This window comes from Salmo salar, chromosome 20 (assembly GCF_965601325.2).
Source record: "Salmo salar chromosome 20, fSalSal1, whole genome shotgun sequence".
Lineage (NCBI taxonomy): Eukaryota > Metazoa > Chordata > Actinopteri > Salmoniformes > Salmonidae > Salmo > Salmo salar.
This window is the reverse complement of record NC_138310.1, coordinates 85327997-85345255: the sequence shown is the minus strand read 5'-3', so window position 1 is coordinate 85345255 and position 17259 is coordinate 85327997. Positions and strand designations below refer to the sequence as shown.

Sequence of the window (17259 nt, the reverse complement as noted above, 5' to 3'; positions counted from 1 at the left end):
ATGCTTCAGTGTTGCTTGCCTCAAAGTGAGTATAAAAGGCATTTAGCTCGTCTGGTATGCTCGTGTCACTGGGCAGCTCGCGGCTGGGTTTCCTTTTGTATTCTGTAATATACCACTACTTCTGTCATTTACCATCTCTGTTTTAGACCCATTTTCACATTAGCTATGGGTGCTATGAAGCTGTGTGATTTTGAATGATAAAACTCTTCATTTTATTGATGATATTTAATAATCCTTAGAGCGAGAACACAGGGCAGAGTCAGACATGTTACTGAGACATGAAGGCAGAAACACAGGGCAGAGTCAGGCATGTAACTGAGACATGAAGGCAGAAACACAGAGCAGAGTCAGGCATGTAACTGAGACATGAAGGCAGAAACACAGGGCAGAGTCAGACATGTAACTGAGACATGAAGGCAGAAACACAGGGCAGAGACAGACATGTAAGTGAGACATGAAGGCAGAAACACAGGGCAGAGTCAGGCATGTAACTGAGGCATGAAGGCAGAAACACAGGGCAGAGTCAGACATGTAACTGAGGCATGAAGGCAGAAACACAGGGCAGAGTCAGACATGTAACTGAGGCATGAAGGCAGAAACACAGGGCAGAGTCAGACATGTAACTGAGACATGAAGGCAGAAACACAGGGCAGAGACAGACATGTAACTGAGGCATGAATGCAGAAATGTAAGATGTCTTAATAATATTCTATCATAAAGAAGCAACACCATTCATTTGTCTTTACAGTTATATTGTTGCACAGAAAAATAAGAACATATCATATTAAAGTGATGCATAGAAAATCTATTTCACTAAGCATTAAGCATCAGCTGTTTTTTCAGGCATGATTTTACAATACAGGAAAAATAAATACTGTCCTCAAAATGAAAACCAAAGTGGTTATTAATACAATCTATAACATAAAAAACACTATAGAAGAGTGTTATCATGTCATCTACAATTTTCTCTACTGAAAATCAGTTATACCGTACATTCAAAAACATTAATACTTTTTGTAAATTCTGTTCAAAAATACAAAATCTGTGATTATTGGTGTAGTCTAGAACAGTAGAAGATACACTTCCTTTGTGTTATTGAATCTAAACAGGATCGTTTTACATACTACTGAAGGCTCCTAGCATGGAATGGCTCTCACAAGCATAGACGTTTTCATTGTCACAGAAAGACTTCCTCTGACGTCAGGCGTAAGAGACACCACTAATATACACATATCATCTTAATGTCCCCGTAACAGGAAACTGTAAATGCATTCAGTTATGAAGAAACACAACAAAACAACAACTCATTTTGGCTCAAAGACCCGAGAAGCTCTGGATCTAGGGCAAGATGGCAGTGACGGGAGAGGAAAAAGCGTTGACATAACTGGTTCTAGAATATTTACAAGACATTGTCTTCAAACATTCAGAAATCGACGCAGTAGTAAAACGATGACGTCATCACCATGGCACCATAGTGTAGTGGCTGACGCACAGACTTCTGTGTCGTGATTTCGCGATGGGTTGGCATGGCAGGGAACGGAGTCTAGCTAGAATATGGACATACTGTATGGGAATATATAGTCCACTCCTGAAATATGGGTGAACACTAGCATGCTGATATCTGGCATTGTCCTACGTCAGATGTGCGTAGATTCCGCCTGCACTGAGGTTGAGGGACGAGCGTCGCGTAGGAGTGACGCCACCTGACGTAAGACAATGAATATCTGGAGCGAGTCAAAAGAACATAGGCTCATTGAATTAGGAGTGTTGAACTGTACTGCACTTAAACAGAGTTGACACTTCTACAATAAGTATTGCCTGTATCACTAGTGGACTGTGCTATTGGCTGTGAAATTCTGGGGCCTGAGCAGAGCTGTGTAATTGGGTCAGGGAGAGGAGGAGGATAAGAGGGGAGGGGCTGAGGAGAAAGGTGTGATGTAAATAATTGTTGTAAGCAAACGTTGGCTCCGGTGGCTGCCAGGTCGGTCCCAGAAGAGGTCGTCAGTTAGAGAAACATACATGTGTAAGCTGATTCATGTGAGAAATCCCGGCCCGGCACTCCGCTCTGCTGTTATGGCTGACACTACTATAGCATTACAGAGCAGGCCATACAGCATGCCGTACAGCAGGCAGTGTAGACCCAACATTCACCTAGAGAGCCACAGGGCTACAGGAAACAGCCAGGCCCTGAACCAAAACTATTTACACACATCTAGACGTGGCACAGGAGCTGGGCTAAAACACAGTCACTAACTTGACACAGGCATACCTCACCAGGTTTAAGTGTCCTAATAAAACACATGGTAACTAACGGTAGAGTGCTTGCTAAAGATTCAGCTACTCCAGGCTCTATGCTTTGTCGGTCTCTAGGTCTCTAATTCGTATATGACCACTGAGGGGGTGTAGAGTATTACAGGGTTTCTCTGGCTGCTCATATACACACAGTGGCCAGTTCAGAAAATAGGTTGTTCCTACAGACAGTGAGTCACGTGGCCGTGGCTTGCTATATAAAGCAGGCAGACAGGCATTGAGGCATTCAGTTACTGTTTGATTGAACATTAGAATGGGCAAAACGAGTCACCTAAGTGACTTTGAGCGTGGTATGATCGTCGGTGCCAGGCGCACCAGATCCAGTACCTCAGAAACAGACCCCCTCCTGGGCTTTTCACGCACGACAGTGTCTAGGGTTTACAGAGAATGGTGCTGCAAACAAAAAACATCCAGTCAGTCCTTTGGGCAAAGGTTGAAGGAGAATGCCAGCTAACAGGCAAATAACGGCACAGTACAACAGTGGTGTGAAGAACAGCAATCTCAGAACGCACAAGTCATCGCTCCTTGTCACGGATGGGCAATTACAGCAGATGACCACACCGGGTTACACTTTCAGCTAAAAACAAGAAGAAGCAGCTCCAGTGGGCACGCGATCACCAACACTGGACAAACACTGGAAAAACATTGCCTGGTCTGACAAATGTCTGTTCCTGTTGCATCATGCTGACGGCAGAGTCAGGATTTGGTGTAAGCAGTCTGTGGCCCCATCCTGCCTGGTGTCAACGGTATAGGCTGGTGGCATTGGTGTAATGGCGTGGGAAATGTGTTCCTGGCACACATTAGGTCTGATACCAATTGAGCAACGCTTGAACGCCACCCCTTGTAGAATCCATGGCCACAAAAAAATCTGGCTGTTCTGAAGGCAAAGGGGGGGTCCAACCTGGTACTAGATGGGTGTACCTAATAAACTGTCCAGTGGGTGTACCTAATAAACTGACCAGTGGGTGTACCTAATAAACTGACCAGTGGGTGTACCTAATAAACTGACCAGTGGGTGTACCTAATAAACTGGCCACTGGGTCTACCTAATAAACTGACCGCTCGGTGTACCTAATATACTGACCGCTGGGTGTACCTAATACACTGACCGCTGAGTGTACATCATCTACACTTACAAATCATTCAAAATGACTTAACTGGCTGCATCGTCCACAGAAACAGTTCATTCATTATGACAGCTGGTGCTGGTTCTGAACCCACAAGGAAATCTCCAGTCCAATTCTTAGATTTTCTTAGCAGTTTGTGAGTGAATTGTTTCATTTGTTCAGATTCTAGAACACATTGCTCATTAAGGCAAGTCAATGGGTTAACTGGAAAGCTGAGTGTAGCTGAAGGTTAGGACAAAAAATAACAAGATAACTAAAGTAAAATGTATATACAGTAGGTTCAGAAGTTTGGTGAAACAGCACAGTTGGTAAATATATGGCAAATAGAACTGGGTGGCCTTCAAAGATAAATGGGAGGGGTTGAGAATAGCTTAAGGATGGAACTAAAAACAAACAAAAGATAACTATTGTTAAATATACTGTGTCTGTAAAATGTATATAGTATGTATAAACTGGAAGTAGAAGCCTAAGAGTTGTTGTTCACTAGTTACTCCAATTAGGGGAGGGGTGGTAGATTCCAGCGTGATGAGAGTTCTGCTAACAATAGGTTTAATGTATAGTTATTAATGGACAAGTCAGAAATGTCAATGCTCATCATTGTAAACACACACACACACACACACACACACACACACACACACACACACACACACACACACACACACTCTTTTCTTGGAAGAAAAGGCAAGAGAATAAAAAGATGATAGCTTTGCCAATAAACATGTTTCTCCATAGAAGAGCGTGTCCTATAGGGAGAGAGAATGTAGTTCTAAAGCTCCCAGCAGTGTGGCCCATATCACCCACTGTTGTTCTGAGTCTCTGTTTAGACCTCCAGAGGACTATTCTGTTCATTTATCAACTATGACATACAGAGTGCTCCCAACGTATTTGGGACAGTGACACATTTTCAGTTGTTTTGGCTCTGTACTCCAGCACTTCGAATTTGAAATGATACAATAAGCATTTGGTCTCAACAAGCTTGTGACTCTACAAATTGGTTAGATACATTTTCTGTTAGTTTTGGTTGTGTTTCAGATTATTTTGTGCCCAATAGAAATGAATGGTAAATAATGTATTGTGTCATTTTGCAGTCACTTTTATTGTAAATAAGAATATAATATGTTTCTAAACACTGATACATTAATGTGGATGCTACCATGATTACGGATAATCCTGAATGAATCATGAATAATGATGAGTGAGCAAGTTACAGACGCACAAATATCATACCCCCGCCAAAAATGCTAATCTCCCCTGTTATTGTAATGGTGAAAGGTTAGCATGTCTTGGAGGTATGATATTTGTGCGTTTGTAACTTTCTCAATACTTTTGTAGCTCACTATATTACACCCACTGGGTGAGTGTAATACCACTTTTTAAATGACAGTATATTAATAAAGTATACTGCTAAATTACGGTATAATAATACATTATACTGCCAAATGACGGTATATTAATAAATGATACTGCTAAATGACGGTATATTAATAAATGATACTGCTAAATGACGGTATATTAATAAATGATACTGCTAAATGCTAATAACAGTAAATCTGTTTGTTTGCTGTAAAACGCTCTCATATGCTATCTATTTGGGGTTTTTCATCTTCACTGTCTGGGCCAAGATGGTTTTCTCATGCTGTTCATATTGAGCTCTTATTGCTAGGTTTACTATGTAGATTGTTATTGCTGGAAATAGAAGGTCCATACTGCTAGTAAGATCCTTATTGCTGTAAATACTGAAACAATACCCTATATAAATGTATGACAAAATTCTGGTAATGATGTCTGGATATCAGTCTTCGCTGCCCCACAGCTGTCAGATGACCAGAAACAGTGGACGTCACAGGCCTGTCAGATGACCAGAAACAGTGGACGTCACAGGCCTGTCAGATGACCAGAAACAGTGGACGTCACAGGCCTGTCAGATGACCAGAAACAGTGGACGTCACAGGCCTGTCAGATGATCAGAAACAGTGGACGTCACAGCTGTTGTTAGTAGATGGTACAGTAGTGCGGGGCTGTATGTTGTGTTTCTGGGTCAGGAACGGGTCACAGTAGAATATCTTCCAGGTCATAAGGTCACAGGTAGGTGGTGGCCTCTCTGTTCTCTCTCTCTCTGGCCTGGGCCACGGCAACATTAATACACTGGAGCCACTCCTCAGCATGCTTCTCATCACGAGCCTTCAGGACGTACGTCTTACTGTCCGTGAAGATCTCAAAGGCCCGGGGGAGACCCCGCTCACGCCGCTTCTTAGCCACCACCTGGACACACACACACACAGACAGACAGACCAGACCAGACCAGAGGGTTATCAGAAGTGGACAAAGGGTATGAATGGAATTGTTGTTACATGAACGGACTTGGAAGTTCACCCACCTTGACGCTCTGCACTTTGCTCAGCTCGATGGTGCTGTCGTCTAGCTCATCCTTCTGTAGTAGACAGGACAGAGAGAAACCTTTCAGCAACATGGGGAGATTCTAGTTAAACATTAATAAATAGTTATAAATGAACCCTTTGGAGCAGCAATCCAATTCTATTGATGTCGTTTCACTATCACCACTACACTGTCCTTCTCTCAGCACATATCAAAGCTGCAGGCTAAAGTTAAATCTAGACTTGGTTTCTTCTACCATAATCGCTCCTCTTTCACCCCAGCTGCCAAACTAACCTTGATTCAGATGACCATCCTACCCATGCTAGACTAGAGAGATGTAATTTATAGATCGGCAGGTAAAGGTGCTCTCGAGCGGCTGGATGTTCTTTACCATTCGGCCATCAGATTTGCCACCAATGCTCCTTATAGGACACATCACTGCACTCTATACTCCTCTGGAAACTAGTCATCTCTGTTTACCCGTCGCAAGACCCACTGGTTGTTGCTTATTTATAAAACCCTCTTAGGCCTCACTCGCCCCTATCTGAGATATCTACTGCAGCCCTCATCCTCCACATACAACACCCGTTCACTCCCCCCTATCTGAGATATCTACTGCAGCCCTCATCCTTCACATAGAACACCTGTTCTGCCAGTCACATTCTGTTAAAAGGTCCCCAAAGCGAACACATCTTTGGGTCGCTCGTCTTTTCAGTTTGCTGCAGCTAGCGACTGGAACGAGCTGCAACAAACACTCAAACTGGACAGTTTTATCTCAATCTCTTCATTCAAAGACTCAATCATGGACATTCTTACTGACAGTTGTGGCTGCTTTGTGTGATGTATTGTTGTCTCTACCTTCTTGACCTTTGTGCTGTTGTCTGTGCCCAATAATGTTTGTACCATGTTTTGTGCTGCTGCCATGTTGTGTTGCTACCATGTTGTTGTCATGTGTTGCTATCATGCTGTGTTGTCATGTGTTGTTGTCTTAGGTCTCTCTTTATGTAGTGTTGTGTTGTCTCTCTTGTCGTGACGTGTGTTTTGTCCTATATTTTTATTTATTTACATTTTTAATCCCAGCCCCCGTCCCCGCAGGAGGCCTTTTTCCTTTTGGTAGGCCGTCATTGAAAATAAGAATTTGTTCTTAACTGACTTGCCTGGTTAAATAAAGGTTAAATAAAATAAAAAACATGATGAATGGCATTTTTTATGTCGTTTCACTATCACCACTACACATGATGAATCAAATCAAATTTTAATTAGCCACATGCACCGACTACAACAGCTACCTTACAGTGAAATGCTTACTTACAAGCCCTTAACCAACAATGCAGTTTTAAGAAAAAATTAAATAAGAAAAAATAATAAGTAACAAATATTTAAAGAGCAGCAGTAAAATAACAATAGCGAGGCTATATACAGGGGGGTACCGGTACAGAGTCAATGTGCGGGGGCACCGGTTAGTTGAGGTAATATGTACATGTAGGTAGAGTTATTAAAGTGACTATGCATAGATAACAACAGAGAGTAGCAGCAGCGTAAAAGTGAGGGGGGAGGGAGGCTGTTGATGGTGTTTCACTATCACCCCTACACATGATGAAGGGCATTTTTCTGACACACTTAAACCCTGCCAGGTTTCCGAGAGGCACATTGTTAATATTAACATTCAACATTGTGACACTGACATGTTTTACTGTTGAACAGCTGCCTTGAGGCTGTTGTAGAAGACCTGTTGTTTAATGCCACATATTTCAGTGACAAAATAAAAGTTTGCTAGGATTTTTAACAACAGTACATTAGCGCAAAACATCAACTTTTATGGTCCTCTTGCAAAGATTTACTGCAGTAAGACAAGAGGGTGTTTTATTGTCTTGGTCCTTATATATGGGAGGAAATGAAATCCTTGAGCCCATAAGCACTGTCTCTAATGCTCTACCCCTCAAGACCGCTACTTCTCTCTGACTCGTGGAATACACTGTTATCTCCCATCTCACACGTCAGGATGACTCTGGAATGTGTGTGTGTGTGTGTGTGTTTGATACACCACAGCCATATCCTTATGGACCATTAGCGAGGGACAGGCTAGATGCTATTCTCCATAGACCTATACCCACATTCTAAGAGCCCCACCCCCCGGCCGGCTATAGTTCTGTAGCCTGTGTGTGTGTGTGTGTGTGTGTGTGTGTGTGTGTGTGTGTGTGTGTGTTGTGTGTGAGGATCTGGCTGTCTGTGTGGAGGGTCTGTCTTCTGTTAGCTACAGTGGTTAAACTGCTCATGTATTCACACAGACTTGCCACTCCCCTAGTTCCTATTGCGTGTGTCCTAAGGCTTTGGGGAAACGGTTAGGTGAAATGCAACGGGGCACAAAGTACATTAATAATCATCCAGGTGGGGTTGTTCTGAGGTGACTTATTATGAGCTTGTCTCACATCTCTCACTCTACACCGACAGGAGTGCCTAAGGGTATAGATGAGGGGTATAGGTTAGGGGTATAGGTTAGTGGTATACGTAAGGGGAATAGGTTAGTGGTATACTTAAGGGGAATAGGTTAGTGGTATAGGTGGGGCAGGGGTATAGGTTAGGGGTAAAGGTTAGGGGTATATGTTAGTGGTATAGGTTAGTGGTATACATAAGGGGAATAGGTTAGTGGTATAGGTTAGTGGTATAAGTTAGTGGTATAGGTTAGTGGTATAGGTTAGTGGTATAGGTTAGTGGTATACATAAGGGGAATAGGTTAGTGGTATGGGTTAGTGGTATACATAAGGGGAATAGGTTAGTGGTATGCATTAGTGGTATACGTAAGGGGAATAGGTTAGTGGTATAAGTTAGTGGTATAGGTTAGTGGTATAGGTTAGTGGTATAGGTTAGTGGTATAGGTTAGTGGTATACATAAGGGGAATAGGTTAGTGGTATGGGTTAGTGGTATGGGTTAGTGGTATGGGTTAGTGGTATAGGTTAGGGGTAAAGGTTAGGGTTAAAGGTTAGGGGTATAGGTTAGGGGTATAGGTTAGGGGTATACGTAAGGGGAATCGGTTAGTGGTATAGGTTAGTGGTATAGGTTAGTGGTATGGGTTAGTGGTATGGGTTAGTGGTATATGCAAGGGGAATAGGTTAGTGGTATGCGTTAGGGGTATAGTTAGTGGTATAGGTTAGCGGTATAGGTTAGCGGTATAGGTTAGCGGTATAGCTTAGCGGTATAGCTTAGCGGTATAGGGTTACCGAAAGTAGGTTAGTGGTATAAGTTAGCGGTATAGGTTAGCAGTATAGGTTAGCGGTACAGGTTAGCGGTACAGGTTAGCGGTAGAGGTTAGTGGTATAAGTTAGCGGTATTGATTAGTGGTCTAAATTATGGGTTGATTTGGAACTGATTCATTGGCACGGCAAGATTGAGCTCAGAAAACAAGAGACAAAGAGGAGGTCCAATTTGTGGCTTTAAACAGCTGTGGTGTCACGGATCCCTCCGGAACTTTCATTACGCACACCTGTCCCCTATTCCCACTGATTGTATTTGTATATATGTGCCCTTTGTTCACCATGGTGCTGTCGATTATTGTTACAATGTCCGTTGGTGGTGTGAGTAACTGTGCTGTGTTGTTTTGGCTTTCGTGCCCTTGTGGATTGCGCAGATGATTACGGGTCTTGTGCCATGCATCCCCTGTAGCTCAGTTGGTAGAGCATGGCGCTTGCAACGCCAGGGTCGTGGGTTCGATTCCCACGGGGGACCAGTATTTAAAAATGTAATAAAATGTATGCACTCTACTGTAAGTTGCTCTGGATAAGAGTGTCTGCTAAATGACTAAAATGTGTTAATCATTCTGCGCTTGTGTTATTTATTCGAGGTACTCCTCACACTTTTGTTTTTGGTTTCAACCCTGTGTTTTGTTACGTGTTTGTTTGGTCTTTGTCCCTGTGCCTTTACACGGCACGCCGTAATTTGGGCTTAATAAAAAAAAATATTACGCATTCCTGCACCTGTCTCCCGAAGTGACATGTGGTGAGAGGGAATTGCAGGTGACAATACAAAGAATATTGTCTTGGGCAAGAGACTTCAATTTCACTTATCCTTTCAACCATATAAAAATGTTTGTCAAAGGCTGGGGGGAAAGTCCTCAGAACTCTCCCTCTCTCCCTCCCTCCATGGGAAACATATGTTAACATTGCCAAAGCAAGTGAACTAGAAAATAAACAAAAGCGAAAAACAATAAAAATTAACAGTAAACATTACACTCACAACAGTTCCAAAATAATAAACATGACAAATGTCATATTATGTGCAAATAGTTAAAGTACAAAAGGGAAAATAATGAAACATAAATATGAGTTTTAAAATGTTAAATGGTGTTTGTTCTTCACTGGTTGCCCTTTTCATGTGACAACAAATCACACATCTTGCTGCTATGATGCACACTGTGGTATTTCACCCAGATAGATATGGGAGTTTATCAAAATTGGGATTGGTTTTGAATTGTTTGTGGATCTGTGTAATCTGATGGAAATATGTGTCTCTAATATGGTCATACATTGGGCAGGAGGTTAGGAAATGCAGCTCAGTTTCCACCTCATTTTGTGGGCAGTGTGCACATAGCCTGTCTTCTCTTGAGAGCCAGGTCTGCCTTCGGGGTATAGTGAAAACTTTCCTTAAATTTGGGTCAGTCACAGTGGTCAGTTATTCTGCCACTGTGTAATCTCTGTTTAGGGCCAAATAGCATTCTAATTTGCTCTGTTTTTTTGTTAATTCTTTCCAATGTGCCAAGTAATTATCTTTTAGTTCTCTCATGATTTGGTTGGGTCTAATTGTGTTTCTGTCCTGGGGCTCTGTGGGGTCTGTTTGTGAACAGAGCCCCAGGACCAGCTTGCTAGGGGACTCTTCTCTAGGTTCATCTCTCTGTAGGTGATGGCTTTGTTATGGAAGGTTTGGAAATTGCTTCGTTTTAGGTGGTTGTAGAATTTAACATCTCTTTTCTGGATTTTGATTCTTAGCGGGTATCGGCCTTATTCTGCTCTGCATGCATTATTTGGTGTTTTACGTTGTACACAGAGGATATTATTGCAGAATTCTGCATGCAGTCTCAATTTGGTGTTTGTCCCATTTTGTGAATTCTTGGTTGGTGAGCGGACCCCAGACCTCACAACCATAAAGGGCAATAGGTTCTATAACTGATTCCAGTATTTTTAGCCAGATCCTAATTGGTATGTCGAATTGTATGTTACCTTTTGATGGCATAGAAGGCCCTTCTTGCCTTGTCTCTCAGATCGTTATCCGGGGGGCGTTGATGTTAAGGCGGAGGTATGTATAGTTCTTTCTGTGCTCTAGGACAGGTATTCCCAAACTGGGGTACGTGTAAGGGGTACGCGCAATGCCATCGGGGTACGCCAAATAAAAATGTGATTCATATTTAAAAAAAATATTATACCATTTTTTCTTCACATTTTTAAACAGTTCATTTAGCAAGGCCCGCGTCCATAGAGACACATTCCAGCTCTACTGGTAGTACTGCTACTACCAGCAGTACTACACCTGCACCTGTCAACGACACAAGTTGTTCTGCTTCCATGAGTACATCCAATGCTAACATCAGTAATTCTACATGTGTTGTTAGCCCAGCTAGCATGGACACTGACAGTTGTGAATCTGATGCAGCCGAAGAGCTACTGCCCCCTTACCCGGGAAAGCACCGAACAACAGACAGGGACGTTGGACCATCGAAGAGGAGCAAATATGATGAGAACTACATTGATTTGGGGTTCACTTATATTGGGAGTAGTGCCTTTCCTCAGCCACAGTGTGTTATATGTGTAAAAGTACACAACTCAATGAAACCTTCACTCTTGCGCAGACATTTAGAAACAAAACATGCCAATTTGAAAAATAAGCCACGGGAGTTTTTCAAGCGAGAATTAAAACGACTTTTGGGTAGTAAGACATGTACAAAAGCAACTGATACCATTAATAAGAAGGGGCTAGATACGTCTTATATGGTGAGCTACCGAGTGGCTAGAACAGGCAAGCCCCATACTATTGTGGAGGACTTCATTCTTCCTGCTGCCGCAGATATGGCTGGGACAATGCTGGGGGAAAAGGCCCCAGAAAATATACAGACAATGTCTCCATCAAACAACACTGTTTCATGACGCATCAGTGACATGGCAGGAGATGTTTTGAAACAATTACTGCTTCGCATACAAGCCAGTGAATTCTATGCGTTACAGCTGGATGAGTCAACAGACGTGTTGGGCCTGGCACAGCTCCTGGTATATGTCCCTTACGTTTATGGGGGGGTCAATTAAGGAAGACATCCTCATCTGTAAGCAACTGGAAACCAGGACAAAATGAGAGGCTATTTTTAAAGCAGTGGACAGCTTTGTGACATCAAATGGACTTTGGTGGTCAAGATGTGTTGGTATCTGTACTGATGGCGCAAAAGCCATGACAGGGAGACATAGTGGAGTGGTAATGCGCGTGCAAGCAGTTGCTCCCGACGCCACTTGGGTACACTGCAGCATCAACCGAGAGGCTCTTGCTGCCAAGGGAATGCCTAATAGCTTGAAAGTCATTTTGGACAATACAGTGAAAATGGTTAACTTTGTTAAAGCAAGGCCCCTGAACTCGTTCGGGTGTGCTGGTTATCAAGGGGCAAAGTACAGACACGTTAATTTTTAATTGAGAGACGAGCTTAAAGTTTTATTTTCTGACCATAATTTTCACTTGTCTGACCGCTTGCATGATGACGGGTTTCTCACGACTGGCCTATCTAGGTGATGTTTTTCGCCTGAATGATCTGAATCTAGGATTACAGGGACTCTCCGCAATTATATTCAATGTGCGGGACAAAATTGAGTCTATGATTAAGAAGTTGGAGCTCTTTGTCTGCATTAACAAGGACAACACACAGGTCTTTCCATCATTGTATGATTGTTTGTGTGCAAATGAACTCAAGCTTACGGACAATGTCAAATGTGATATAGCGAAGCACCTGAGTGAGTTGGGTGCGCAATTACGCAGGTACTTTCCCAAAACGGATGACACAAACAACTGGATTCGTTATCCCTTTCATGCCCTGCCTCCAGTCCACTTACTGGTATCTGAACAAGAGAGCCTCATCGAAATTGCAACAAGAGATTCTGTGAAAATGTAATTTAATCAGAAGCCACTGCCAGATTTCTAGATAGGGCTGCGCTCAGAGTATCCTGCCTTGGCAAATCACGCTGGTAAGACACTGATGCCCTTTGCAACCACATACCTACGTGAGAGTGGATTCTCGGCTCTCACTAGCATGAAAACTAAATACAGGTACAGACTGTGTGTGGGAAATGATTTAAGACAGAGACTAACACAACCCAGCATTGCAAAGTTATGAGCATATTTTCAAGCACACAGTTCTCATTAACCTGTCGTGAGTTATTCACAATTTTCGATGAACAAATAAGGTTTTTTATATAAGATGGTTAAATAAAGAGCAAAATTATTTATTATTATTATATTATTATTTGTGCCCGGGTCCTATAAGAGCTCTTTGTCACTTCCCACGAGCCAGGTTGTGACAAAAACTCACACTCATTCTTATGTTTAATAAATGTATCATATAGTGTCTGTGTGGCAGGCTTACAATGATGTCAAGAAACAACATTTGACAGAGTGCTGACCCTGGTGTTAGAGGGGGTACAGCTGGAGGTTGAATGTTTGAAGGGGTACGGGACTATAGAAAGTTTGGGAACCACTGCTCTAGGGCAACGGTGTCTAGATGGAATCTGTATTTGTGGCAACTGGACCTTTTTTGGAACACCATTATTTTCTTCTTACTGAGATGTACCACTTTCCATCAATTTGTATAGCAGACCCTCATACCAAATTGAGTAAAAAGCTTTTTTGAAATCAACAAAGCATGAGAAGACTTTGCCTTTGTTTTGGTTTGTTTGTTTGTCAATTAGGGTGTGCAGGGTGAATAAGTGGTCTGTCGTACAGTCATTTGGAACAAAAGCTAATTTGACATTTGCTCAGTACATTGTTTTCACTGAGGAAATGTACGAGTCTGCTGTTAATGTTTTTCCCAAGGTTACTGTTGACACATCTCTCTCTCTCTCTCTCTAACATGGCATTGACTAACAATAAGGTCTCTCATCTAATCCCTGCTCAATGACATACACACACACCAACACTACACACACACAAACAGCACGATAAAACAGATCAGCTCTAATTACATTGTGGCTGAAGTTGAATGAATACTGTACCTTTTTTTTCATTGTAATAAAGTTGAGTGTTTCGCTTTGTTTGGCACATGGTGATGACTCATGGGATTTCTGATGACTACATGACCTCAACACGTTGTTTTATGGTCTCGTTTTCTCAAAGTCAACACTTTTTTCTTTTTAAATACATGTAAAAAATTAAATAAAAAAGTTTCCTGACCTTTCTTATATCTCTCAGATATAGGACAAACACTTAGGATATAGGACAAACACTTAGATGTTTTATTATCACACCTAATTAAAGTATTGAAAGGTTTGAAAGGGATACATACAGATTTTCCCTTCCGGAAGAGGAGCTGGTTTCCTGCCAGGGTGAAGTAGCGAGTCTTCCAGCGCTTGATGAACTTCCAGCGAACCTGCTTCTCTTTCAGTTTCCCCTCTATCAGCGGCTGGCCATCCTCGTTCACCACTGGAGAGACAAATCAAAACAACATAACGCTCAATCAGCTGTGATCCACATCCACTCACTTTTACCACCTGTTTATGCAGTGTATGTAGCCCATGTTACAATCAAACCCACAAGCACCCTGCACCAACCGAGCTCTTGGAACAACAAAACAAAAATACAGGAAGACATGATGATTGAAAAAAAGGAGGAATGGGTGAATAATTGTAGATAGCATACCCCTTTCCTCTCTTCTTTAGTCTCCCCCCATAAATACCTTTCTCCCTTCCCTCTCTCTGACTCTACTAAAGGACTCTTGAATAGCCTTTGTTAAACATAGAGAGTCTGGGAACATCAAACAAGTGGGGGGAAAGGAACCATATTTCGGTAATAGAACCAGTTGAAAATATGCGTTGGTACTTAATGAATATGATGTCTGTTCGGTTGTCATCTGAGACATTATGACTGATGACAGGACGACATAAACTGTATCTGGGAAAGTCTACACATTCTAGTTATCAGATTCACATGGAATTGTTGTTCAATTTAAATGCAATTTAAATGAAACTATTTGTGAAAAGATTAAATGTAATTTTAGCTTCCAAATGAGAGAATTGGGTTTTCATAAGGTTAGAGCCCTGCTCAATCAGTGGCCCGCCCCTGTGAAGAGACATGGGTTATAAACTATGAAACACACCCTTCTCTCCCTCCACTATATAAGCCCTTGACGAAAATGTAACCTCCTGTTCCGAGGACGATAGGACGACAGTCCATACGTTAAAAAGGACTAACATGTCAACTACAGAACTAAGCCAACCTCAGCGTGAGCTTTGGTTGTGAATGGTATGAACTTTGAACTCTGATTCACTAAAGAAGTGAGACCTCCTAGCCATTGCGTTAGCAACAGCAGCTGTAAACGTGGGCTAGGAAAGGACGGACGACGTATCCAGTCTAACACACAACGAAGATACTACAACGTATCCAATTTACCACCAGAGACATTCTTCCGAGGACAGGAAGATCTGTTGGCCAACCCGGCCAGCATCTACGACCAATCTACCGAAGCGCAGCTCAGAGTAAATATTTATTGCATTTTTCTTTTCCAAATGGGCGGTAACTTAGAATGTATAAGATACTGTATTTACGAAAGCTTAGCTTCCCCCTTTGTTCCTCAGTCTTCCCGCTCTTTCATTCAAGCCCAACCCCCTCTCTTTGTGTAACAAGCCATCATACAGGTTCTGTCCACCAGGGACGTTTTCTGTATGACATAATTTGCATTCTGTGTATATGTAATTATGTGTGATTGGTTAGGTATTTAGTAAATAAATAATGAAACCCAATTTTGTATTGCTGATTCAACTTGTTAGCCAGGGTTCGTGAAGATAACCAAGAATGTACAACTTTCAGATGAGACTGAAATAAGGTGACGATTAATATTGATTGTTATTCATGTAAAATATTACTAGGTCTTTCAGAGTTTATTCGGAAGATAACAGCTCTATAAACACTCTTTCGTGGTGCCTCGACTTTCTAGTTAATTACATTTACATGTTTAGCTCAATCAGGTAATATTAATTATAGAGAAAGGATTTTATAGAATAGCATGTCATATCACTTAATCCGGCATAGCCAAAGACACGACAACAGGAACAGCCAAATAGGCCTATACAGTACCTATACCAATGTTCTGTATACTCCCCATCCTTATGTGTTTAACACCTGACGATAAACATATCATGTGTCAACCTGCTGCGAAATACAATACACTGATGGTTTGCTCATGTTATAAATTAACCACGGGCTAACGAAACACAATCCATCGATGCTTTACTCATGTTACAAATTAACCACGGGCTAACGAAACACAATCCATCGATGCTTTACTCATGTTACAAATTAACCACGGGCTAACGAAACACAATCCATCGATGCTTTACTCATGTTACAAATTAACCACGGGCTAACGAAACACAATCCATCGATGCTTTACTCATGTTACAAATTAACCACGGGCTAACGAAACACAATCCATCGATGATTTGCTCATGTTACAACGAAACACAATCCATCGATGATTTGCTCATGTTACAAATGAACTACATGCTAACGAAATACAATACACCGATAAACACAGTCTCCTTCTATCGCTGTCACTCTCTGTGTTGGTCAAACAAACAAGCGTGCTCACGCACGCACACACTGATTTGATTTACCATAAGTGCCCCTTTACCACACCACATGGAACCATGAGCCTCCCCCCGCTACTGAAGCCAAAAGGGGCACAGAGAGGGCAGTGACCGTTTGGTAATAATGGCTAGTTGACATGTTTATCTCCTGCACAGAGAGGGCAGTGACCGTTTGGTAATAATGGCTAGTTGACATGTTTATCTCCTGCACAGAGAGGGCAGTGACCATTTGGTAATAATGGCTAGTTGACATGTTTATCTCCTGTAGGTTTTCACATTGACTAATGTATGTTGTCTCAGTAAGTCCTATAACAGGAATGTGTCCTTGTGGGAAGAATATCACATCCTGGTATACTGGCATCAGAACAGGACGCTGCCTGGGGTCCACACACACACACACACACACACACACACACACACACACACACACACACACACACACACACACACACACACACACACACACACCTGGCTCAATGTCTGGTCCGATTAGTTACACTCTGCCCACATTGTCTCTCTCTTGTGTTTATCTGGTCTGGGTTCCTGTGAGTGTGTGCTTTACTTTAGTGTGTATGTTTGGGGTCTGTGGGTATGTGTCTCCAGGCAACACTGGTACTCTGGT

At 42.2% G+C, this 17259-nt stretch overlaps 1 protein-coding gene across 1 annotated transcript in view; it reads right to left on the bottom strand.

Annotated features, from left to right (window-relative positions):
• Positions 1–210: 210 nt before the first annotated feature.
• Positions 211–17259, bottom strand: part of LOC106594828 (ventricular zone-expressed PH domain-containing protein) — a 193066-nt gene continuing 176017 nt past the window's right edge. Inside the window, exons 13-15 of the mRNA XM_045704029.2 lie at positions 14339–14475; positions 5818–5871; positions 211–5702 (exon numbers count right to left, since the gene is read on the bottom strand). Of these exons, the coding sequence (XP_045559985.1) occupies positions 5520–5702; positions 5818–5871; positions 14339–14475 (374 nt within the window). The 3' untranslated portion in view covers positions 211–5519. The remainder of the gene's footprint in view (positions 5703–5817; positions 5872–14338; positions 14476–17259) is intronic.